The sequence below is a fragment of the Salvelinus namaycush genome, unplaced genomic scaffold (assembly GCF_016432855.1).
Source record: "Salvelinus namaycush isolate Seneca unplaced genomic scaffold, SaNama_1.0 Scaffold21, whole genome shotgun sequence".
Lineage (NCBI taxonomy): Eukaryota > Metazoa > Chordata > Actinopteri > Salmoniformes > Salmonidae > Salvelinus > Salvelinus namaycush.
Window position 1 is genome coordinate 326,978 of NW_024058897.1, and position 23,884 is coordinate 350,861.

At 42.4% G+C, this 23,884-nt stretch overlaps 1 protein-coding gene across 1 annotated transcript; it reads right to left on the reverse strand.

Moving 5' to 3' along the window:
- Positions 1-15,797: 15,797 nt before the first annotated feature.
- LOC120038188 (GTPase IMAP family member 9-like) lies at positions 15,798-23,508 on the reverse strand. The gene is made up of 2 exons (XM_038984049.1): positions 23,490-23,508; positions 15,798-16,621 (listed from the first exon to the last, which is right to left on the reverse strand). The coding sequence occupies exons 1-2, from the start codon at positions 23,506-23,508 to the stop codon at positions 15,798-15,800; spliced, it is 843 nt and encodes a 280-aa protein (XP_038839977.1).
- Positions 23,509-23,884: the final 376 nt, after the last annotated feature.

A 23,884-nucleotide genomic window follows, 5' to 3' on the forward strand; every position in this document is an offset into this window, starting at 1 on the left:
GTTGTGGATGTGTGAGGCTTGGAGCTCACGGAATCAGTTATTAATCATTAAAAACCTCTTAAGGATTGGCCACTTTTTATTTTTTTTTGCCTAAAATGACATACCCATATCTAACTGCCTGTAGCTCAGGCCCTGAAGCAAGGATATACATATTCTTGGTACCATTTGAAAGGAAACACTTTGAAGTTTGTGGAAATGTGAAATTAATGTAGGAGAATATAACACATTAGATCTGGTTAAAGATAATACCTAGAAAAAAACATGCTTTTTTCCCAACTTTGAAATGCAAGAGAGACCATTATCTGACATAGGACTCTAGGTGCAATTTAGTGTATGTGCAAAGTTTTAGATTGATCCAATGAATCATTGTATTTCTGTTCAAAATGTTGCATCAAGTCTGCCCAAGTACATAACTGTGCTCTCTCCTCAAACAATAGTATGGTATGTTTTCACTGTAATAGCTACTGTAAATTGGACAGCGCAGTTAGATTAACAAGAATTTATTATTTCTGCCCATATAAGATAAGTCTGTCCTGGGAAATGTTCTTGTTACTTATGTAACAGTATTGCTTCCGTCCCTCTCCTTGCCCCTACCTGGGCTCAAACCAGGGACCCTCTGCACACATCAACAACAGTCACCCATGAAGCATCATTACCCATCGCTCCACAAAAGCCACGGCCCTTGCAGAGCAAGGGGAACCACTACTGCAAGGCCTCAGAGCGAGTGACATCACCAATTGAAACACTATTAGCGCGCACCACTGCTAACCATTTCACATCGGTTACACTCACCCCCCTTTTGACCTCCTCTTTTGACGCAGAAACCAGTGATCTGGGTTAACAGCATCAATGTAACAGTATTACTTGCATCCGTCCCCTCGCCCCGTCCCGGGCTCGAACCAGGGACCCTCTGCACACAGACAACTGACACCCACGAAGCATCGTTACCCATCGCTCCACAAAAGCCACAGCTCTTGCAGAGCAAGGGGAACCACTACTTCAAGGCCTCAGAGCGAGTGACGTCACTGATTGAAACGCTACTAGCGCGCACCACCGTGAACTAGCTAGCCATTTCACATCGGTTACACTTACAAAGTCATGCTAATCACATTAGCGCAAGTTAGCTCAACTGTCCCGATGGGGGACACACCGATCACGTAGAGGTTAATCAGCTTCTTGATATGCTACACCTGTCAGGTGGATTATCTTGGCGAAGGAGAAATGCTCACTAATAGGGATGCAAATAAATGTGCGCACAAAATTGGACAGAAATAAGCTTTTTATGCGTGGAAAATTTCAGGGATCTTTTATTTCAGCTCATGAAACATGGGACCAACACTTTACATGTTGCATTTAGATTTCTGTTTATTATATAATTTAGACAGTCTGTGTCAGAAATACACAAACTACTTAAAAATAACTGCAAATGACCTCGATCCATGTTGGCATATCAAAACAAAAATATTAAGTATTTTAGATTTGGGACAGTTCAAGTTCAGTTTGGGACATTTTAAAATTGTACTTCGGGAAGGTACCGGGACAGTGAGGAAGTGAGGAAAAAAGTCATCACAAAATGGAGGGGATATTCACTTTTTGTTCCACCAGCCAATGTGGCAGGTAGATAAAAAGTCAAATCTACCAACCACTCAGATTTGTTACCCTACAATTTATTATTTCTGCCCATATCTTCTGATGTTTCAAAACTTCAAAATGTATTAATAGTACAAATGGGTCATATCTTCATTTTATTATTGTGACTTTTAACCAATGATTTTATGTGTTTTTTTTACATTCACTGTACTTTTCGTTGCATTCGTTGACATAATTGGAAAATACTCTGGAAACATTCAGTAACATAAGAATAATATTGTAAATTGGGTTCGGTGCAACAAGACAAAATTACAAGGGTTTGAGTGAGCTGTCTAATTGCTGTTTCCTAGTGGAAACACCTCTCAAATGTGCACGGTTCCTTAGTATTTTCAAAGCACTTTTAAGACTCAAAGAAGAGTCATCACCTATATGGTGCTTTTTCTTAGCTTTGCTATCTGTGCTGTTGAGGAACTAGAGAAAACACTTCTAGTTTTGTTTGGAACACAGCCCTGCATCCCTGCCTTTACACAACTGTTTACGCAATAAAAAACGACCCATTATAAATCGCAATCTGTGTCAGGTGGGCTTCATTTAAAAGCTTGTTCTATTGACAACATGACAAGCTAAATGATGAAATACGATCTTAGTGTTGGGATTTCACAAGGCAATTCAGAGTAGGAGATGGTAATTTTGCTGCTCATAGAATGAAGTCATGAGTGCATCCAGATGCGTGGTCCACTGCAAACAGTGTTAAACGTTGACATTTAGTTTAATGATATGGAACTGTGAAGTGCACATTTGGACTCAGATGTTTGGATTGCTTATATGACATCGAAGTGGTATTTATTATAATCCTCAACGTCTCATCTTCCCAAATACAGAGAGTCCTCATTTACAGCATTTCCTTGCCCAATTAGCGGGAGGGATGGGGGCAACTTCTTGTCGTGCTGGAGATCAGAATGGCTGACAGCTATGGTGGAACATTTACAAGACTATATTCTATACTGCTTATGCATTTAATGATCGACCAGTACTTTTCCACTCTGACTGCCAGCCTGGGTCATGTCGCTGGTCTTTACGCTAACAGCCGATTGGGGGTAATCTTGTGATAAGGCCTTTCTGTATACTGAGGTTGCAGCTTTGTGGAAAGGTACAGGAAGACAACCGTTGTATCGCAACAGCAAAAAGCCTTCACACTTCTGCTGACTGCTACGTAAACAAAGGTTGTACTTTTTTATAAAAACTGAGACCCAACTTTGTTCGTTGGGCTCTTAACTCTGCATCATTGAGTGATTGTTAACCACTTCAGAATTGCAATTCTTATATAAAAGTTATTGTTTGAAGAATCTACAGTCTCTCCCTTTTGGTTAGAATTTCCACAATAGTCAAAACCCATACAGAGCTGTGAAGAGGAGACCCTGAGCTCTGTCATGTAGCCTATAGCATGTTACTGTACAGAAACTGCCTTCCAATTTAGGTGCTTACCAGTGCCCAAATCTTCCATTTTTAACCTAAAATGAGTACTGAGTGTAAAGGGCTAGGCTATAATGCCCGAGGGAGTATAGTATGTGGCCTGTGCAGTAAACTTGAATAAGAGTTAAATACTCTGAACTGACATAATAGACAGGTATAAAAGCACAATGGTAGTACTCACTTGGATGATCACTTCTTGCCCTTCTGTTCATCTTCTTTCTTGCGTTTGCACTTGAAATAGCTGCAGTCTGTAGTTTGCCAGCTCCAGTGGTTTTTCAGTAACACTTGAAATGGCTGCTCTCTATAGTTCTTATTGGTTACTTCAACGGATGTGTCCTTAAGTACAGCATCTTGTTTATATAATATTCTGTTCTCTTATTGGCTATCCTACTTCTACAGGTGTGGCTTGAAGAACAGTAAACACTGTAACTGGTTTTGATTTAATGACTTCATCTATTCTAGACTCACTGTCCTTCTCATAAAGAGGTGCATTTCCAGTAAAAGGTGTGGCAATGTAGCTTTGGTACCAGTCTGTTTAGCTAACATTGTACTCTTGTGGGGGAAAAAAAGTTATGCAAATACATTTGCTTAGAAACCTAATATACTTCTCCCATGGGCAAAGAAACTCAACAGGGGTAATATGAATGTACAAATTGTTCAAACAGATCCAAAAGGAAGATGGAGTCATTGAGCCAAAAATGTTTAACATATTACAGTCTATTCGGTCCAAATAATGATGATCCACGCTTCTTTGAAAATAATTGTAATAATTGATCAAGTCTACAAGCAATACAAGATTCTTATTGTGGTGGGAGATTATAACTTGGTGTTAAATACCTCAATGGACTGTAAAAGGAAATCACACTACAAACTATCACCCTTGTGCACTTAAGGAAATCATGAATATCATGGATATGTAAGAACTAGTGGATTTCTGGAAGGTTAAATACCCTGACCTAGTGAGATACACATGACGGAGGTTTAATCAAGCTAGTCGTCTTGACTACTTTCTTATGTCATTCTCGCTGGCACCAACATTTGTGGTGATAAGGGACAGAACGCGGTCGGACCGTCAAACAATTGACATATACATTACACTTACAGAATTTACATGTGGGTGAGGATATTGGACATTTTATCAAAGCCTATTGGATGACAACTTGTTTTTAACCAGGATAGAATAATTCATAACTGACTTTTCTGACAAAACATGGGTACAGCAGATCCCCTTATTGTATGGGACACTTGTCCTGGTAGTGCTCTAGGGCCCTGGTAGTGTTCTAGGGTCCTGGTAGTGCACTAGAGTCCTGGTAGTGCACTAGAGTCCTGGTAGTGCTCTAGGGTCCTGGTAGTGCACTAGGGTCCTGGTAGTGCTCTAGGGTCCTGGTAGTGCACTAGAGTCCTGGTAGTGCTCTAGGGTCCTGGTAGTGTTCTAGGGTCCTGGTAGTGCTCTAGGGTCCTGGTAGTGCTCTAGAGTCCTGGTAGTGCTCTAGGGTCCTGGTAGTGTTCTAGGGTCCTGGTAGTGTTCTAGGGTCCTGGTAGTGCTCTAGGGTTCTGGTAGTGTTCTAGGGTCCTGGTAGTGCTCTAGAGTCCTGGTAGTACTCTAGGGTCCTGGTAGTGTTCTAGGGTCCTGGTAGTGCTCTAGGGTCCTGGTAGTGCTCTAGGGCCCTGGTAGTGTTCTAGGGTCCTGGTAGTGCTCTAGGGTCCTGGTAGTCCTCTAGGGTCCTGGTAGTGCTCTAGGGTCCTGGTAGTGTTCTAGGGTCCTGGTAGTGCTCTAGGGTCCTGGTAGTGTTCTAGGGTCCTGGTAGTGTTCTAGGGTCCTGGTAGTGTTCTAGGGTCCTGGTAGTGTTCTAGGGTCCTGGTAGTGTTCTAGGGTCCTGGTAGTGCTCTAGGGTCCTGGTAGTGTTCTAGGGTCCTGGTAGTGCTCTAGGGTCCTGGTAGTGCTCTAGAGTCCTGGTAGTGCTCTAGGGTCCTGGTAGTGCACTAGGGTCCTGGTAGTGTTCTAGGGTCCTGGTAGTGCAATAGGGTCCTGGTAGTGCACTAGGGTCCTGGTAGTGTTCTAGAGTCCTGGTAGTGCAATAGGGTCCTGGTAGTGCTCTAGGGTCCTGGTAGTGCTCTAGCGTCCTGGTAGTGCACTAGGGTCCTGGTAGTGCAATAGGGTTGTGGTAGTGCACTAAGGTCGTGGTAGTGCACTAGGGTCCTGGTAGTGTACTAGGGTCCTGGTAGTGCAATAGGGTCCTGGTAGTGCACTAGGGTCCTGGTAGTGCTCTAGGGCCCTGGTAGTGCTCTAGGGTCCTGGTAGTGCTCTAGGGTCCTGGTAGTGCACTAGGGTCCTGGTAGTGCACTAGGGTCCTGGTAGTGCTCTAGGGTCCTGGTAGTGCTCTAGGGTCCTGGTAGTGCTCTTGGGTCCTGGTAGTGTTCTAGGGTCCTGGTAGTGTTCTAGGGTCCTGGTAGTGCTCTTGGGTCCTGGTAGTGTTCTAGGGTCCTGGTAGTGCTCTTGGGTCCTGGTAGTGCTCTAGGGTCCTGGTCGTGCTCTAGGGTCCTGGTAGAAAGTAGTTTTATTAATAGAATATGGTGCCATTTGTGGCTCATCCTACATGTGCTGATGTGTCTTTAGAAACATTATCTTTTACCACATGTCCACTATTATCCAATGGAACGATGAAGAATTAGTTCTGCATGTTTCCAAACAGGGAAAGAGAAACTGTAGATAACTGCCATGATTAAAACCAGTCATGAGATGTGCAGGGGTTATTTCAGGTCAGACTCACTAGCATGGTGACTATAGTAGCTGTTTTTATTTGTCCTATTTCACACTTGTACATGTGTGAGTTGGACATGTGTTTCTTACATATCCCAACACCTGCAGAGAGCTGAGGTCTTTAGACAGGGTCAGACATTATTAACAACACCCACAGAGAGCTGGGGTGTTTAGACAGGGTCAGACATTATTAACAACACCCACAGAGAGCTGGGGTCTTTAGACAGGGTCAGACATTATTAACAACACCCACAGAGAGCTGGGGTCTTTAGACAGGGTCAGACATTATTAACAACACCCACAGAGAGCTGGGGTCTTTAGACAGGGTCAGACATTATTAACAACACCCACAGAGAGCTGGGGTCTTTAGACAGGGTCAGACATTATTAACAACACCCACAGAGAGCTGAGGTCTTTAGACAGGGTCAGACATTATTAACAACACCCACAGAGAGCTGGGGTCTTTAGACAGGGTTAACAGCATCCCTGGAGCAATTGAGGTTAAGTGCCTTGCTCAAGGACACACGGTCAAATGTTTCACCATGTCTGCTCCTGGAGTTGAACCAGCAACCTTGTTGTTACTGACCCAATGCTCTGACCTCAGGTAGATGTACAGAACAAGACTACGGCCTGGATTCAGTCTAAGGTGTGTTATAGAGCAGTTCACTAGACAGCTGACAATGCCTCGCAGGCCATTTCCCCATTCACAGAGATCACATTTATAGTAAAGGCATATGAATGTCTGCTGAAGTTGCATTTGTCAGCTATCTAGTGCTCTATAACATGTATGGCATTGAATCCCAGCCTGTGTGTGTCTATACAGTATTGGATTGAATCCCAGCCTGTGTGTGTCTATACAGTATTGGATTGAATCCCAGCCTATGTGTGTCTATACAGTATTGGATTGAATCCCAGCCTATGTGTGTCTATATAGTATTGTATTGAATCCCAGCCTATGTGTGTCTATACAGTATTGGATTGAATCCCAGCCTATGTGTGTCTATACAGTATTGGATTGAATCCCAGCCTGTGTGTGTCTATATAGTATTGTATTGAATCCCACCTGTGTGTGTCTATGTAGTATTGCATTGAATCCCTGTCACGTTCTGACCCTAGTTCTTGTGTTTATCTGTTGTTTTGTTGGTCAGGACGTGAGCTGGGTGGGCATTTCTATGTGTTGTGTTTCTATGTTGGGTTAAAGGGTTGCCTGGTATGGCTCTCAATTAGAGGCAGGTGTTTGGCATTTCCTCTGATTGAGAGTCATATTAAGGTAGGTTGTTCTCACTGTTTGTTTGTGGGTGATTGTCGCTGTGTCTGTGTTTATTGCACCACACGGTACTGTCTCGTTCGTTTTTCCTGTTCATTGCGTGCGTCGTTATATGTAGTTTGCATGTTTACATTTACATTACATTTAAGTCATTTAGCAGACGCTCTTGTCCAGAGCGACTTACAAATTGGTGCATTCACCTTATGACATCCAGTGGAACAGCCACTTTACAATAGTTCAGGTCAGTCTACGTTGTTTGTTATTTTGTAATATTTCAAGTATAGTTCGTGTCTAATAAATTCATTATGTCTACATACCTTGCTGCACATTGGTCTTCCGATCCCTCTCTCCTCTCCTCGTCTGAGGAGGAAGAAGTAGACAAACGTTACAATCCCAGCCTGTGTGTCTATATAGTTGACCATCATTTCTTATTTAGATGGTGGAGTCTCTTGCAGTTCTAAAGTACAGTTGTGTTCTAATATAATGGAACCCTTCCACTTTACAATGGGAGTGTAACAATGGAGCAGAAGGTTCTAAAGTACAGTTGTGTTCTAATATAATGGAACCCTTCCACTTTACAATGGGAGTGTAACAATGGAGCAGAACATTCTAAAGTACAGTTGTGTTCTAATATAATGGAACCCTTCCACTTTACAATGGGAGTGTAACAATGGAGCAGAACATTCTAAAGTACAGTTGTGTTCTAATATAATGGAACCCTTCCACTTTACAATGGGAGTGTAACAATGGAGCAGAAGGTTCTAAAGTACAGTTGTGTTCTAATATAATGGAACCCTTCCACTTTACAATGGGAGTGTAACAATGGAGCAGAATATTCTAAAGTACAGTTGTGTTCTAATATAATGGAACCCTTCCACTTTACAATGGGAGTGTAACAATGGAGCAGAACATTCTAAAGTACAGTTGTGTTCTAATATAATGGAACCCTTCCACTTTACAATGGGAGTGTAACAATGGAGCAGAAGGTTCTAAAGTACAGTTGTGTTCTAATATAATGGAACCCTTCCACTTTACAATGGGAGTGTAACAATGGAGCAGAACATTCTAAAGTACAGTTGTGTTCTAATATAATGGAACTCTTCCACTTTACAATGGGAGTGTAACAATGGAGCAGAACATTCTAAAGTACAGTTGTGTTCTAATATAATGGAACCCTTCCACTTTACAATGGGAGTGTAACAATGGAGCAGAACATTCTAAAGTACAGTTGTGTTCTAATATAATGGAACCCTTCCACTTTACAATGGGAGTGTAACAGTGGAGGAGAACATTCTAAAGTACAGTTGTTTTCTAATATAATGAAACCCTTCCACTTTACAATGGGAGTGTAACAATGGAGCAGAACGTTCTGTTCTCTCTTTTCCAAACTGGTTGAATGACTATTTAACCCTGTAACACAGCAACAAGTCTGGCTGATACTAACTCACAGTCCTGCTGACTTCAGACTTGACAGGCTCTTTTGATGTTGGCGGCATGATGTGTTGATAATGAAGGGGGCTGTACTTTTACAGGTTGTCTCTCCTCCCTGTCTCATTCCTATGCTTAGACACTGCTGACGCCTGACATATCTTATGACGCCTGGATAGGTATTTTAAGTATCATCTAACCACATCATATGTTATAGCAATTTTCCAGTCGATGACACAGTCGATGACGTGGCACGCAACCATTGGTTGTTGCGTCGCCTCACCTTAGCTGTGGAACGCACCCTTTCTCAATCACACCCACACACAGTAACGGCTTATTGTCCAGACCAGTGAGTTACAGCTCTTCCTCGTTGTACAGTTTACCACGTGGTTTGTGTCAGCCAGGCTACCTGCAATTTACCACAGGGGAGATAAATTGCACAGTAAACAAAATAATTCAGAATAATTTTTTTACTTGTTTTTTCTGTGCAGTTGATCATCAAACATTCATGTGTGAACAGGTTTTTTTCAACATATTTAGAAAAAATGCAAGTGTGCCAATATTAATTATCACAACTGTAATTGTTATTATGGTTTTGGTATGGTATTTTGCTCTACGACCCCCACAAGTGTCATGGGACTCGTCTCTAGGTAACCCGGTACCGGTTAAAAAATGAATGGAAGTAGTATTGTGGTAAATATGTGTCCCAAATTTTCAGCTTTCTTATATGGCCTAGATATAGGACAGACACTTCAAAACCTTGTTCCTTATCATTTATTTTATCACTGCCTGTTTTGACTGAAAGTCTGAATCATCATGGTCCCAGATCTGTTCGTGCTCTTTCCAATGGCACTGATCCAGAGATTGTTGTGTTCAAGGTCACCACTAGAGGGACCCATAGCACAAGAACATTGAGTTCAGTTGTTATCAGGTATTTAATACAAAATCCCCACAAATCATATGCCTTACATTTTCTTTACTCATAATTGTGTGTGTAAAATGAAAAGATATGTGCATGCACTCCAAGTAGCTGAAGTCAAATCAAATAGAATACAACAGGTGTACCCACCTTACATCGTACTTTAAGACAACAACAAAAAAGTTAGATAACAATAACACATAATTAAAGAGCAGCAGTAAATAACAATAGCGGGGCTGTATACAGGGGGTACTGGTACAGTCAATGTGCAGGGGCACTGGTGTTCAGGTAATTATGTACATGTAATTAGTTATTAAAGTGTCTATGCATAGATAATAACAGAGTAGCTGCAGGGGGGGGGGGGGGGGGGCAATGCAAATAGTCTGGGTAGCCATTTGATTAGCTGTTCAGGAGTCTTATGGCTTGGAGGCAGTAGCTGTTTAGAAGCCTCTTGGACGTAGACTTGGTGCTCTGGTACCGCTTGCCATGCGGTGGCAGGGAGAACAGTCTATGAGAATTTTTAGGGCCTTCCACTGACACCGCCTGGTATAGAGGTCCTGGATGGCAGGAAGCTTGGCCCCAGTGATGTACTGGGCCATACGCACTACCCTCTGTAGTGCCTTGCGGTCGTAGGCCGAGCAGTTGCCATACCAGGCAGTGATGCAACCCGTCAGGATGCTCTCGATGGTGCAGCTGTAAAACCTTTTGAGGATCTGAGGACCCATGCCAAATCTTTTCAGTCTCCTGAGGGGGAATAGGTTTTGTCATGCTGACTGTCTTAGTGTGCTTGGCCCATGTTAGTTTGTTGGTGATGTGGACGCCAAGGACCTTGAAGCTCTCGGCCTGCTCCACTACAGCCCCGTCGATGAGAATGGGGGCTTGCTCAGTGAGTACACATCCTAGTAATGTTGACCTGTTTAATGGTCTTACTCACATCGGCTGCAGAGAGCGTGTTCACACAGTTGTCCGGAACACCCGATGCTCTCATGCATGTTTCAGTGTTACTTGCCTCGAAGCGAGCATATGAGTTATTTAGCTCGTCTGGTATCACTGGGCAGCTCTCGGCTGTGCTTTCCTTTGTAGTGTGTTAGCAACTCCTGCAACATCCGACGAGCGTTGGAGCCGGTGTAGTACGATTCGATCTACATTTAAGTCCAGACTTAGTTGGTGGTATGGTAGACAATATATAAAACCTAGGTTTGACACAGTAACTCATTTTGGCTAATTTCATGTATCTCTCGCTCTCTGTGTGTGTGAACAAAATGGCATGTTGTAAAGAATTTGGTCTTTGAAAAAAATGTGAGGTGTGGATATTCTGGATTTTACTTTATTATTTATTGTTGAAATTTGGGGAATTCCTACATGCAACACTAAGTACACACTATCAACAACTAAATGTCCTCAAAGATTTTTACATTATACAGTGCAAGCACTACACAAAAATATAAAAAATCTATTTGATGGACTTTTATATTTTTACAATATAAAAATCCCTCTAAATCCCTTACAGTAGGTATACAAAATCCCTCTAAGTTTACAATATAGGAATCTCTCTATAGTAATTAAGTAATAAAAAGAGTTGTTCCAATGTTATTGTTTAGTAATATGTGTCCTACAGTGCTGAGCCCCCATCCCTTCCCCTGGATTATGAAATACAGTGATGAAGTACAGAAGAAATACAGTGATAATGTACAGTAGAAATACAGTGATAATGTACAATAGAAATACAGTGATGAAGTACAGAAGAAATACAGTGATAATGTACAGTAGAAATACAGTGATGAAGTACAGTGAATTGATAATGCCCGTGTTCCTGGTGTTAGGAGGATATACTGGCACAGGTTTTGTTAGGCCTGAGACAAACCGTGCACATACGGTATATATCCTTCGAACACCGCCTTTGAGGGCATTATCACTTTTATACTATGGGTTACCAACATATTCAAATAATGACGTTAACAACAAAGAAGCTGCATTTGCATTTGTTTAAACTGTTTCTAGTGAACATTTATTTGGATACATCCATAACAATGAGCTAATGATGCACGATTTCACCAGGCATAGAAAATATACTTTCTCGCCAGGACACTGTTGTTCAGAGGAGCCAACAACACAGTTAACACAATCACTTCATACTGAAGCTGGAAAGACTGCAAACTAGCTGCACTTTGTTTTGTTTTAACTTTTGTCAATTGACATTTCTATGTAAATATCCATAGAAACGATGCTGATTCATGATTTCGACTGGCTCATCCTGACTCTTTAGAGTTCCTATTTTGTTGTTTGTTATCCCTCCTCCTATAGCTGTTCCTATAGTTGTTGCTGCTCCTTACCCCATCACTGTCCCTAGCCTCTATTGCGGCTGCAATAAGACCTAGTCCTACTGCTGTAGTTGTGCAGCCAACTACTATAGCTTGATTAACCAACTCTAACAACTGACTGTTCCTGATCTCTTTCTGAGCCTGTCATTGGGCCTGTCACATGTCATTGGTGTAGTATTGTCCTCCACTCTCCTCCACCATCTCCTCTATCTTCCTCATCAGCTCTATGACCTGAGTACAGTCTCTCTTCTCTCTATTATTAAAGACATGATAACATACAGGTTAGCAGATGTTAATGCGAGTGCAGCGAAATGCTTGTGCTTCTAGTTGTATGCATAGTGGTTTTTGAACAAATTATGAAAATAACATTTTCTTGATTTTGCTTTATTATATATAGTTGAAATCTGGGTAAAGTTTAAACCAACAATGACTAAATGTCCTTCTTGTCAATAGGGGGGCGCTATTTTCACTTTGGAAAAAATCGTGCCAAATTTAAACGGCCTCGTACTCTATTCTAGATCATACAATATGCATATTATTATTACTATTGAATAGAAAACACTCAAGTTTCTAAAACTGTTTGAATTATATCTGTGAGTAAAACAGAACTCATTTGGCAGCAAACTTCCAGACAGGAAGTGAAAATTCTGAAAATGGGGCTCTGTTTCAGGGCCTGCCTATTCAACTGGCTTATATTTATCGATATACATGCACTTCATACGCCTTCCACTAGATGTCAACAGGCAGTGGAAGGTGGAATGGGGTGTCTAGCTTGATCTGAGATCGAACAAGATCTTTTGGAGTGGCAGGTCAGGAATTTCCTTTGTCTACCAAGGCGCGCGAAGCACCTCGATATTGTCTTCTGATAAGCGTTCGGTTTGCACAGCGAATATCTCCGGCTCCGATTTTATTTGATACATGTGATAATAACATCGTAAAGTAGGTTTTTTCAACCGAGTTTTATCAGATTATTCAACGTTTATTGGGACTTTTGGAGTTTTCCGTTCTTTGCGTCGAGAGAAAATGGGAACGTTATCAACATTGGCTAGCATTGTGGCGCGAATTTGACAGAAGAAAAGGACATTCTAAAACCAAACAACGATTTATTCTGGACCAAGGACTCCTTGTACAATATTCTGATGGAAGCTCAGCAAAAAGTAAGAACAATTTATGATGTTATTTCGTATTTCTGTGGAAAATGTTGATTCCTATTCTCTGCCGTTTTGGCGAGCACTGTCTCGCAATAACGCAAGCTGTTTGTTATGGTAAAGTTATTTTTAAAAATCTAACACGGCGGTTGCATTAAGAACCAGTGTATCTTTCATTTGCCATACAACAAGTATTTTTATGTAAAGTTTATGATGAGTTCTTTGGTCAGATTAGGTGAGTGTCCAAAATATCTCTGGAGATTCTGGTGAATCGATGCTACGTATTCACAATGTATAATCAGGATTTGTAGCTCTAAATATGCACATTTTCGAACAAAACATAAGTGTATTGTATAACCTGATGTTATAAGACTGTCATCTGATGAAGTTGTTCAAGGTTAGTGATTAATTGTATATCTTTTGCTGGTTTTTGCGATAACTACCTTTTGCGGTGAATAAATGCATTTGTGTGTTTGGCTATTGTGGTAAGCTAATATAATTCTATATTGTGTTTTCGCTGTAAAACACTTAAAAAATCGGAAATATTGGCTGGATTCACAAGATGTTTATCTTTCATTTGCTGTACACCATGTATTTTTCATAAATGTTTTATGATGAGTATTTATGTATTTCACGTTGCTCTCTGTAATTATTCTGGCTGCTTCGGTGCTATTTGTGATGGTAGCTGCAATGTAAAACTATGATTTATACCTCAAATATGCACATTTTTCGAACAAAACATAAATGTATTGTATAACATGTTATAAGACTGTCATCTGATGAAGTTGTTTCTTGGTTAGTGACTAATTATATCTCTCTTTGGTCAGTTTTGTGATAGCTATGCGGTAGAAACATGGTGAAAATATGCGGTTGAGTCTTTGGCTATTGTGGTTAGCTAATAGAAATACATATTGTGTTTTCGCTGTAAAACATTTTGAAAATCGGAAATGATGGCTGGATTCACAAGATGTTTATCTTTTATTTGCTGTATTGGACTTGTGATTTCATGAAAATTATATTATATGATATCCCTGTCCCGTTAGGCTAGGCTATGCTAGTCAGCTTTTTTGATGAGGAGGATCCCGGATCCGGGATGGGTATATAGTAAAGGTTTGCAAATCATGAAGCATCATATGCAGCACAAGCATGAAACAATCAAAATATAATAATCAATGTATCTTAAAGCGGCAATCAGCAGTTAAAACAATAAAGTGGGACTCCCCGCCTCTGTTTCGGTAAAAACCTGATGGATGGAGCTGGAGAAATGTAACCACTATCCCATTCATAGACAGAGCTATGGATAAAAGGACTGACCATCCATGATATCAACATTATAGTTTTGATGTTTTAAGGGCTAGTGTGTGTTTACATTTACTTTGTTCACAAACATTGGAGTAAAACAAGCTGATATTTGGGTTCTTTGATGGGGTATGACAGTTGAACTAAGCTCCTGAGACATTTGTAAGTTATATTCTTCAAGAAATAATGGCTACATTTAATTAATTTATAAGTCTTAAAATGGATATAGCAACTGCAGATTATCCCTTTAACCTGGGCATGTTTTATCATCAAATACAGGTCAGCACACTTCCCCTTTAACCTGGGCATGTTTTATCATTAAATACAGGTCAACACACTTCCCCTTTAACCTGGGCATGTTTTATCATTAAATACAGGTCAACACACTTCCCCTTTAACCTGGGCATGTTTTATCATTAAATACAGGTCAACACACTTCCCCTTTAACCTGGGCATGTTTTATCATTAAATACAGGTCAACACACTTCCCCTTTAACCTGGGCATGTTTTATCATTAAATACAGGTCAACACACTTCCCTTTTAACCTGGGCATGTTTTATCATTAAATACAGGTCACCACACTTCCCCTTTAACCCGGGCATGTTTTATCATTAAATACAGGTCAACACACTTCCCCTTTAACCTGGGCATGTTTTATCATTAAATACAGGTCAACACACTTCCCCTTTAACCTGGGCATGTTTTATCATTAAATACAGGTCAACACACTTCCCCTTTAACCTGGGCATGTTTTATCATTAAATACAGGTCAACACACTTTCCCCTTTAACCTGGGCATGTTTAATCATTAAATACAGGTCAACACACTTCCCCTTTAACCTGGGCATGTTTTATCATCAGGTCAACATCAAGGTTTCAATGAATCAACAAAATCTTACATTTCTCTATTTTCTAAATAATCTAAAAGTATTACAACATTTTAAATAAATGAATTATTATGTAATGAAAGACAGTAAAGATGGGCACCAATATCGATAATTCAATATGATATCGATCAATATGAGCGTTTCTTGACATAGCCTTATCCTTGCTGTTAACCTTAGTGTATGTTAAAGAGCATACATGACTGTTCCTACAGGCACAATACCTTCTCACAGGCTCAACTTATCATACATATGTAACTGCCTGCTGATGGCCACCAACAGGCTTCAAATTGTATTCACTTGGTTGGGTAGGTTAGAAAAAATATATAACTGATATCGATTTTCCATATTAGTGCCCATCACTACCTAACATCATGTTAAAAGTACGTAACAAAGAAAATAAATAAATGTGATTAGTGAGCAGCACATTGAACCACTTTACATTACAACCATGATTACAGCTTCAACACATCAGGTATGGAAGCCATGTTGTACAAATGTACTGTCTCTTCCTTTATGTGAAGTAAAACAATAATTAACTTAATAACTTTAATGAATGATTTAGTAATTTGGTTAAATGCAGTGACATAACCAAACGAGGGTCAAGGTTAAACCATATCACATCATAAATAATAAATCATGCAAAGCATAATAGCAATAATCATTTTGGTCCTTCAGGGCTTATTTACAGACACTAATCGTGTAGTTAATTATTGTTTTTCTTCTTGGTTACAAGCTCTGCTATCTCTCCTCCTATAACTGTTGCTACTCCTATCCCTATAACGGAAACCTTGTTTGGGGCTTTTAGACCTACTCCTAATGCTGTAGCTGTGCAGCCAACTCCTACACCCAACTCTAACAACTGTCTGTTCCTGATCTCTTTTTGAGCCTTCTCATACATCTCATTGGTGTAGTGTTTTCCTCCATTACGCTTCACCATCTTCTCTATCTTCCTCAGCAGCACTCTGACCTGGGTACGGTCTCTCTGCTCTCTGTTGTTAAAGACATGATATCTCCTTCCACAACTGTTGACCAGTGTCTGAAGCTCCTGACTCTCCTTCAGAAACTCCTCTGCTGATTTTCCCTCCAGCTGATCTGCACCAGTGAATAATACCATAGTGTAGTCAGAGGCCCCTTTTCCATAGTTGTCCTGGATGTACTCCACAGCTTTTCTTTGCTCCTCTGTGTATCTATCCAGTCTGATCACCAGCAGGAACACATGGGGTCCTGGGACTGACATCTCAATGCATTTCTCTATGTCTACTTTATCTGTTCTCCAAAATTGTTTCCATATTTTATAAATCAAATATGTTTCTGTCAATGATATGTCACTGATCCCAGGAGTGTCGATGACATCAATCTTCCTCCCATCCACCACTACACTTTGTTTCTCACACTTTTCAGTCACTGGATTTGGACTCATGTCAGAAGTAAACAACTCTCTCCCCAGGATGGTGTTTCCTGTTGCACTCTTCCCTGATCCTGTCTTCCCCACCAGAACAATCCTCAGATCAGCTGGCTGTCCTGAATCTGTGGAAAAACAAAATGCAATGTAGTTTCAACATTGTCAGTTACTAAATTAATTAAATTAGATTTAACAGTGACATCATCGGTTACTAAAGTCATTAAATTAGATTAGCAGTGACATCATCAGTTACTAAATTCATTCAATTAGATTAAGTGACATTGACAGTTACTAAAGTCAATACATTAGATTAAGTGACATTGACAGTTACTAAAGACATTAAATTAGTTCAAGTGACATTGTCAGTTACTAAAGTCAATACATTAGATTAAGTGACATTGTCAGTTACTAAAGTCAATACATTAGATTAAGTGACATTGTCAGTTACTAAAGTCAATAAATTAGATTAAGTGACATTGACAGTTACTAAAGACATTAAATTAGATCAAGTGACATTGTCAGTTACTAAAGTCAATACATTAGATTAAGTGACATTGACAGTTACTAAAGTCATTCAATTAGATTAAGTGACATTGACAGTTACTAAAGTCAATACATTAGATTCACAGTGACCATATTCAGCTATAAGAGCAACAGTCAAGCCTACCCCTCTATGCAACATTAATTCAAGGATTACATAATTTAACAGGGTGGATATTCCTTCTAACTCATAGCCTTTTTGACTGTTGTGTGCAATTATGTGTTGAATGTGGGGAGGCCTAGTGGTTAGAGTGTTGGACTAGTAACTGAAAGGTTGCAAGTTCAAATCCCTGAGCTGACAATGTACAAATCTGTTGTTCTGCCCCTGAACAAGGCAGGTAACCCACTGTTCCTAGGCAGTCAATGAAAGTAAGAACTTGTTCTTAACTGACTTGCCTAGTTAAATAAAGAAAATAGGTGATCCATGTTTGTATTCCTCCTTGCAGGTTTACAAGGTGATTGTGCCCCCTGCTGGATGCCAAGCTGCAATGAAGGTAGTGTTTTTTTGAAGGTCTTGTCAGTTAGTAAAATCAATAAATTAGTTTAAGTGACATTGTCAGTTACTAAAATCAATAAATTAGATTAAGTGACATTGTCAGTTACTAAAGTCAACACAGGTTGTGATTTTTTGAAATATTGGAGGATCATTTGGTGAGGCAGATGAAAGACATTTGCTGTTGCTTTGGTGTGTCAGCTAGGAGGCCAACAAGATAAAATGTGACCTGTTATTGAAATTATAAAGGCTCACAGAACTGTATCCATTTTGTTGGTCTAAGCTTATTGGGTGCATTGCAGCGAACAAGCTGAACTTCACATGTATCGCTGTGTTAATGCTGGTTTCCGTAAAATAATACTTCTGGGAGATTACACTAAACTAATAGGGGTTGCAATGAAAAAAACACAGAAATAAATAATCAGACCAGCTGATCTGACATTGTTAGGGTGTCAAGCTGGATTGATACCAGTAATAGTGGGTGTGTAAAATTACTGGGAAAGCCAGGAAAAAATCCATTTTACAACCTATGTGTTGAGATAATTGTGCTTTCTCTATCACCTGTAAGTAAACCATGCCCAACCCTCCAGTAAGTCAAAATGAGACTGACTTCATGACAAATTATCCAATTTACACTTCGTCAATTTTGACACTAGAATAAATGTTTCTGACTCCTATATATACATTTTGGCTAGCATCCACACCAGCGGACAGTTTATTGTTCTGCAGTACACCTGTCAATCAAAAGATCAACACATTATACTGCACGCTATTTAGTCTGTTACCAATCAAATGTACATGTTAATAATATCTTCTGATTAAGATTATTATCTCATATTTCAACAAAATTCAATCTATTAGCTTCCAAAATGTAAGTAGGTTAGAATAAGATCTTGGTTCCTTTCTAAACATAGCAATGTGAATGCAAAGAGGACTTGTTTCACAAAATAGTTCAACTGAACTGGCAAAAATCATTCAAAGGCAAGGGCAGTGTGAATACAGAGAACTGAGTTCTTATTTACCCCCAATAGTTCACTTTGAAAAGGACTGAGATCGGGTATTTGAAAGAGGACTATGTGAAAACACCCTTACACGAGCAGAACAAAAATGACATTTTTCCTTGCAGCTCGGCCTATTCAGCCTGACATCACTAGGACCAATCCCTCCCCCTGCCACAGTCAGCAGGACAACGGTAGTCAGAACCACAGGTAACCTCTAAACCAGTGTTGCTCATTCCTGTTCTGTGGAACCCCAAGGGCTGCACATTCTATACAGAACAAAAATATAAATGCAACATGAAACAATTTCAAAGATTGGAACACTCTGTCATATGTCAATCCAGAGCATCCCAAACATGCTCAATTTGTGACAGTATGCAGGCCATGGAAGAACTGGGACATTTTCAGCTTCCAGGAATTTTGTACAGATCATGGGGGCCATGCGTTATCATGCTGAAACATGAGGTGATGGGCCTCAGGATCTCGTCACGGGATCTCTGCATTCAAATTGCCATCAATAAAATGCAATTGTGTTCAGTGTCCGAAGTTATATCAGTGTCCTGACCATGTCAAAACCCCACTGCACCAAGGGGCACTCTGTTCACAACATTGACAACAGCAAGCCACTTTCCTGCACAACGCCAGACACGTGGTCTGCGGTTGAGGCCGGTTGGACGTACTGCCAAATTCTCTGAAACAACAAAAGCCGCTTACGGTAGAGAAATTAACATTCAATTCTATGGCAACAGCTCTGGTGGACATTCCTGCAGTCAGCATGCCAATTGCACGCTCTCAACTTGAGACATCTGTGGCATTCTGTTTGGCAAAACTGCACATGTTGCGTCTGTGTCATGATCATGCTGTTTAATCAGCTTCTTGATGTGCCACACCTGTCAGGTGGCTTGTCTTGACAAAAGTGAAATGCTCACTAACAGGGATGTAACTTATTTGTGCACAAAATTTGAGGTTTTTGTGAATGGACAATTTCTGGGATCTTTTATTTAATCTCATGACACTTTTTAAAAATATTTTTGTTCAGTATATGTATTTTTCTATTTCCTGTTTGAAGTATGATCTGTTTCCATGACCAAGTACCAAGTTGAGGTCTGCTTTGACTAACTTATTCGACAATCTGTTTGCTACTGTCACGCGAAGACCGTAGAGATCCTTTTTATGTCTCTATTTTGGTTGGTGAGTTTGGGTGGGCCTTCTACGTCTGGGTTTCTATGTTGTCTTATTCTTTGTGTTTGGCCGTGTGTGGTTCTCAATCAGAGGCAGCTGTCTATCGTTGTCTCTGATTGAGAACCATACTTAGGTAGCCTGTTTTCCCACTTTGAGTTGTGGGTGATTATTTTCTGGTTAGTGTTTGTTGCACCTGTCAGAACTGTTCGTTGGTGTTTTTGTTGTTTTTGTTCGTGTATTCATCTTGATTAAAATTATTATGAATACTTTCCACGCTGCACCTTGGTCCTCTTCTCCTTCTCCCGACGACAATCGTTACAGAATCACCCAACAACAAAGGACCAAGCAGCGTGGGAACATGGACTCCTGGACATGGGAGGAAATTTTGGACGGCAAAGGACCATGGGCACAGCCGGGAGAGTATCGCAGTCCGAAAAACGAGCTGGAGGCAGCTAAAGCGGAGCGGCGACGCTATGAGGAGTTGGATCGAGGAGAAGTGCACGAGAGGCAGCCCCAGAATTTTTTTTGGGGGGGCACACGGGGTGATTGGCGGAGTCAGGTAGGAGACCTGAGCTAATTCCCCGTGCTTACCGTGGCAAGCGTCGTGCTGGTCAGGCACCGTGTTATGCGGTGGAACGCACGGGGTCTCCAGTACGTGTTCTTAGCCCGGTACATTACATCGCAGCTCCTCGCATCTGCCAGGCTAGAGTGGGCATCAAACCAGGAGGGATGATGCCGGCTCAGCGCATCTGGTCTCCAGTGCGTCTCCTCGGTCCGGGTTATCCTTCGCCAGCTTTGCGCACTGTGTCTCCAGTGCGTCTGCACAGCCCAATGCGTCCTGTGCTTGTGCCCCGCAGGTGCAGGGCCAAAGTCACCATACAGCCAGGACGGGTTGTGCAGGCTTTCTCCTAGAGACCTCCAGTGTGCCTCCACGGCCCAGTGTATCCGGTGCCTCGGCCAAGGACAAGGCCTCCTGCATGTCTCCCCAGCCTGGTGAGTGCTGTGCCTGTGCTAAGCCCTAATCCTCCTGCATGTCTCCCCAGCCTGGTGAGTCATGTGCCTTCTCCCAGAGCCAAGCCTCCTGTGATGATCCATGGCACAAAGCCTCCAGTGAAGATCCATGACAAGAAGCCTCCAGTGGTGATCCATGGCATGAAGCCTCCAGTGATGATCCATGGCGCGAAGTCTCCAGTGATGATCCATGGCACGAAGCCTCCAGTGATGATCCATGGCAAGAAGCCTCCAGTGATAATCCATGGCACGAAGTCTCCAGTGATGATTCATGGCACAAAGCCTCCAGTGATGATCCATGGCACGAAGCCTCCAGTGATGATCCATGGCACGAAGCCTCCAGTGATGATCCATGGCACGAAGCCTCCAGTGGTGATCCATGGCACGAAGCCTCCAGTGATGATCCATGGCACAAAGCCTCCAGTGATGATCAATGGCACGAAGCCTCCAGTGATGATCCATGGCACGAAGCCTCCAGTGATGATCGATGGCACGAAGCCTCCAGTGATGACCCATGGCACAAAGCCTCCAGTGAAGATCCAGGGCACGAAGCCTCCAGTGAGGAGTTATGGCACGAAGCCTCCAGTGATGATCCATGGCACGAAGCCTCCAGTGATGACCCATGGCACGAGGCCTCCAGTGATGATCCAGGGCACGAAGCCTCCAGTGAGGAGTTATGGCACGAAGCCTCCAGTGATGATCCATGGCACGAAGCCTCCAGTGATGATCCATGGCACGAAGCCTCCAGTGATGATCCATGGCCCGAAGCCTCCAGTGATGACCCATGGCACGAGGCCTCCAGTGAAGATCCATGGCACAAAGCATCCAGTGAGGAGTTATGGCACGAGGTCTCCAGCGTCGCCATCTAGTACGGAGCCTCCAGCGACGCCCTCTCGTCCGGAGCCTCCAGCGACACCCTCTTGTCTCCAGCGACGCCCTCTAGTCCGGAGCCTCCAGCGACGCCCTCTTGTCTCCAGCGACGCCCTCTAGTCCGGAGCCTCCAGCGACGCCCTATAGTCCGGAGCCTCCAGCGTCGCCCTCTAGTCCGGAGCCTCCAGCGACGCCCTCTTGTCCGGAGCCTCCAGCGACGCCCTCTAGTCCGGAGCCTCCAGCGACGCCTTCTAGTCCGGCGCCTCCAGCGTCGCCTTCTAGTCCGGCACCTCCAGCGTCGCCCTCTAGTCCAGAGCCTCCAGCGACGCCATCTAGTCCGGAGCCTCCAGCGACGGGCTTCAGTCAGGAGAGGCCAGAGTCGCCCTCCTGTCCGGAGCAGCCAGAGTCGCCCTCCCGTCCGGAGCAGCCAGAGTCGCCCTCCTGTCCGGAGCAGCCAGAGTCGCCCTCCTGTCCGGAGCAGCCAGAGTCGCCCTCCTGTCCGGAGCAGCCAGAGTCGCCCTCCTGTCCGGAGCAGCCAGAGTCGCCCTCCTGTCCGGAGCAGCCAGAGTCTCCCTCCTGTCCGGAGCAGCCAGAGTCGCCCTCCTGTCCGGGGCCCGCTGCGAGGGTTCCCGGTCCAGGGTCGGCGGTAAGGGTCCCCGCTCCAGAGGCGCCACCTAAGTGGGCCAAGACTAAGGTGGAGCGGGGTCCACGTCCTGCACCAGAGCCGCCACTGCGGTGAAATGCCCACCCAGACCCTCCCCTATATGTTCAGGTTTTACGGCCGGAGTCCGCACCTTTGGGGGGGGTACCTTCAAGCCCTGACCGTAGAGATCCTTTTTATGTCTCTATTTTGGTTGGTATTTGGTTGGTGAGTTTGGGTGGGCATTCTATGTCTGGGTTTCTATGTTGTCTATTTCTTTGTGTTTGGCCGTGTGTGGTTCTCAATCAGAGGCAGCTGTCTATTGTTGTCTCTGATTGAGAACCATATTTAGGTAGCCTGTTTTCTCACTTTGAGTTGTGGGTGATTATTTTCTGGTTAGTGTTTGTTGCACCTGTCAGAACTGTTCGTTGGTCGTTTTGTTGTTTTTGTTTGTGTATTCATCTTGATTAAAAGTATTATGAATACTTACCACGCTGCACCTTGATCCTCTTCTTCTTCTCCCGACAACAATCGTTACAGCTACATGGTGTACTCTGACATGTTTATTAATTATGACAGAATAATGTGATCTGGTTTTCTGTGCATTTGTTGGCTTTCCCTCTGAATTCTCAGAATCTTTCTGACTATAAAGGAATCAAGACATACTCACCGAACCATGTCTCATCTTCCTCCAAAAGTAAACGAGCTGTAGAAGACATAAAGTAAAGTAATATATTCAGGCTCAGATTGACATCCTGTATAGTTTCACTTATTTAATGGAACTTTTCAAAATGTTTTTTTGTGAATCACACTACATAACTGTTGTTCACGCCTTTTTCTCGTTTCAGCCTCCTGGCAGAGGCAACCAGGTGTTTGGCTAAAATTACCTAGTACTTGGTAGAGTTCGTAATGCTGTTGACCTTAACCCTTAACCCTTTACACCCGTGGGAATTGGATACTCAATTGTGTTCTTTCCAATTACACACATGTTTTTAAGAAAATCAACTAGGTCGTCAATGGAAGAATGGAGTTCAGCCAATTTATCATTATTCTTTTTTTCTTTTCAATTTTCAGAGAGACTTTCGTTACCATCTTGAATTTCCAGGAGGAGAGTAGCAAGCATGACGGCATGCTCGTAAGAGTCTGCTGAGAGCAACAGTCTGGAACTGTCGTCTGAGTTATGAGGGCTAATGCTAATCTTGCTAGCTGTAGCGTTATCGTTATCTTGGGAATCAACACATTTTGGTCGTCCTTCTTACCTCTCAGCCGGAGGTCCATGGCTCTTTGGGAAGGTAAGTACTTTACAATTTATCAGCCGATGTTAGAATATTGTTTCAATGTTGTTATTTAGGTAATAATAGAATAACTTTGAAGAGCTCGGTTTGTCAACGTCTGCTCAGCTCCGCGGCATCAGGTGCTCATCTGTCTGATGCTTTTAAGCTCACAGTTTTATGAAATTCTTGAGACACACACATGACTTGAGGGAGTCCGACTGCAATTGATTTGATTTTGCTCAGACTTGCTGAGGTTGTGTTAAAAAGAAGACTGCAGTGAGCTGCATCAGCTGTGTCTCTCTCCTTCCGGCTGCAGCGACCACCACAGAACATCAACAGTGTTTGTCATGCTGTCCGTGTTGCTGAAGCTGCTACATAAT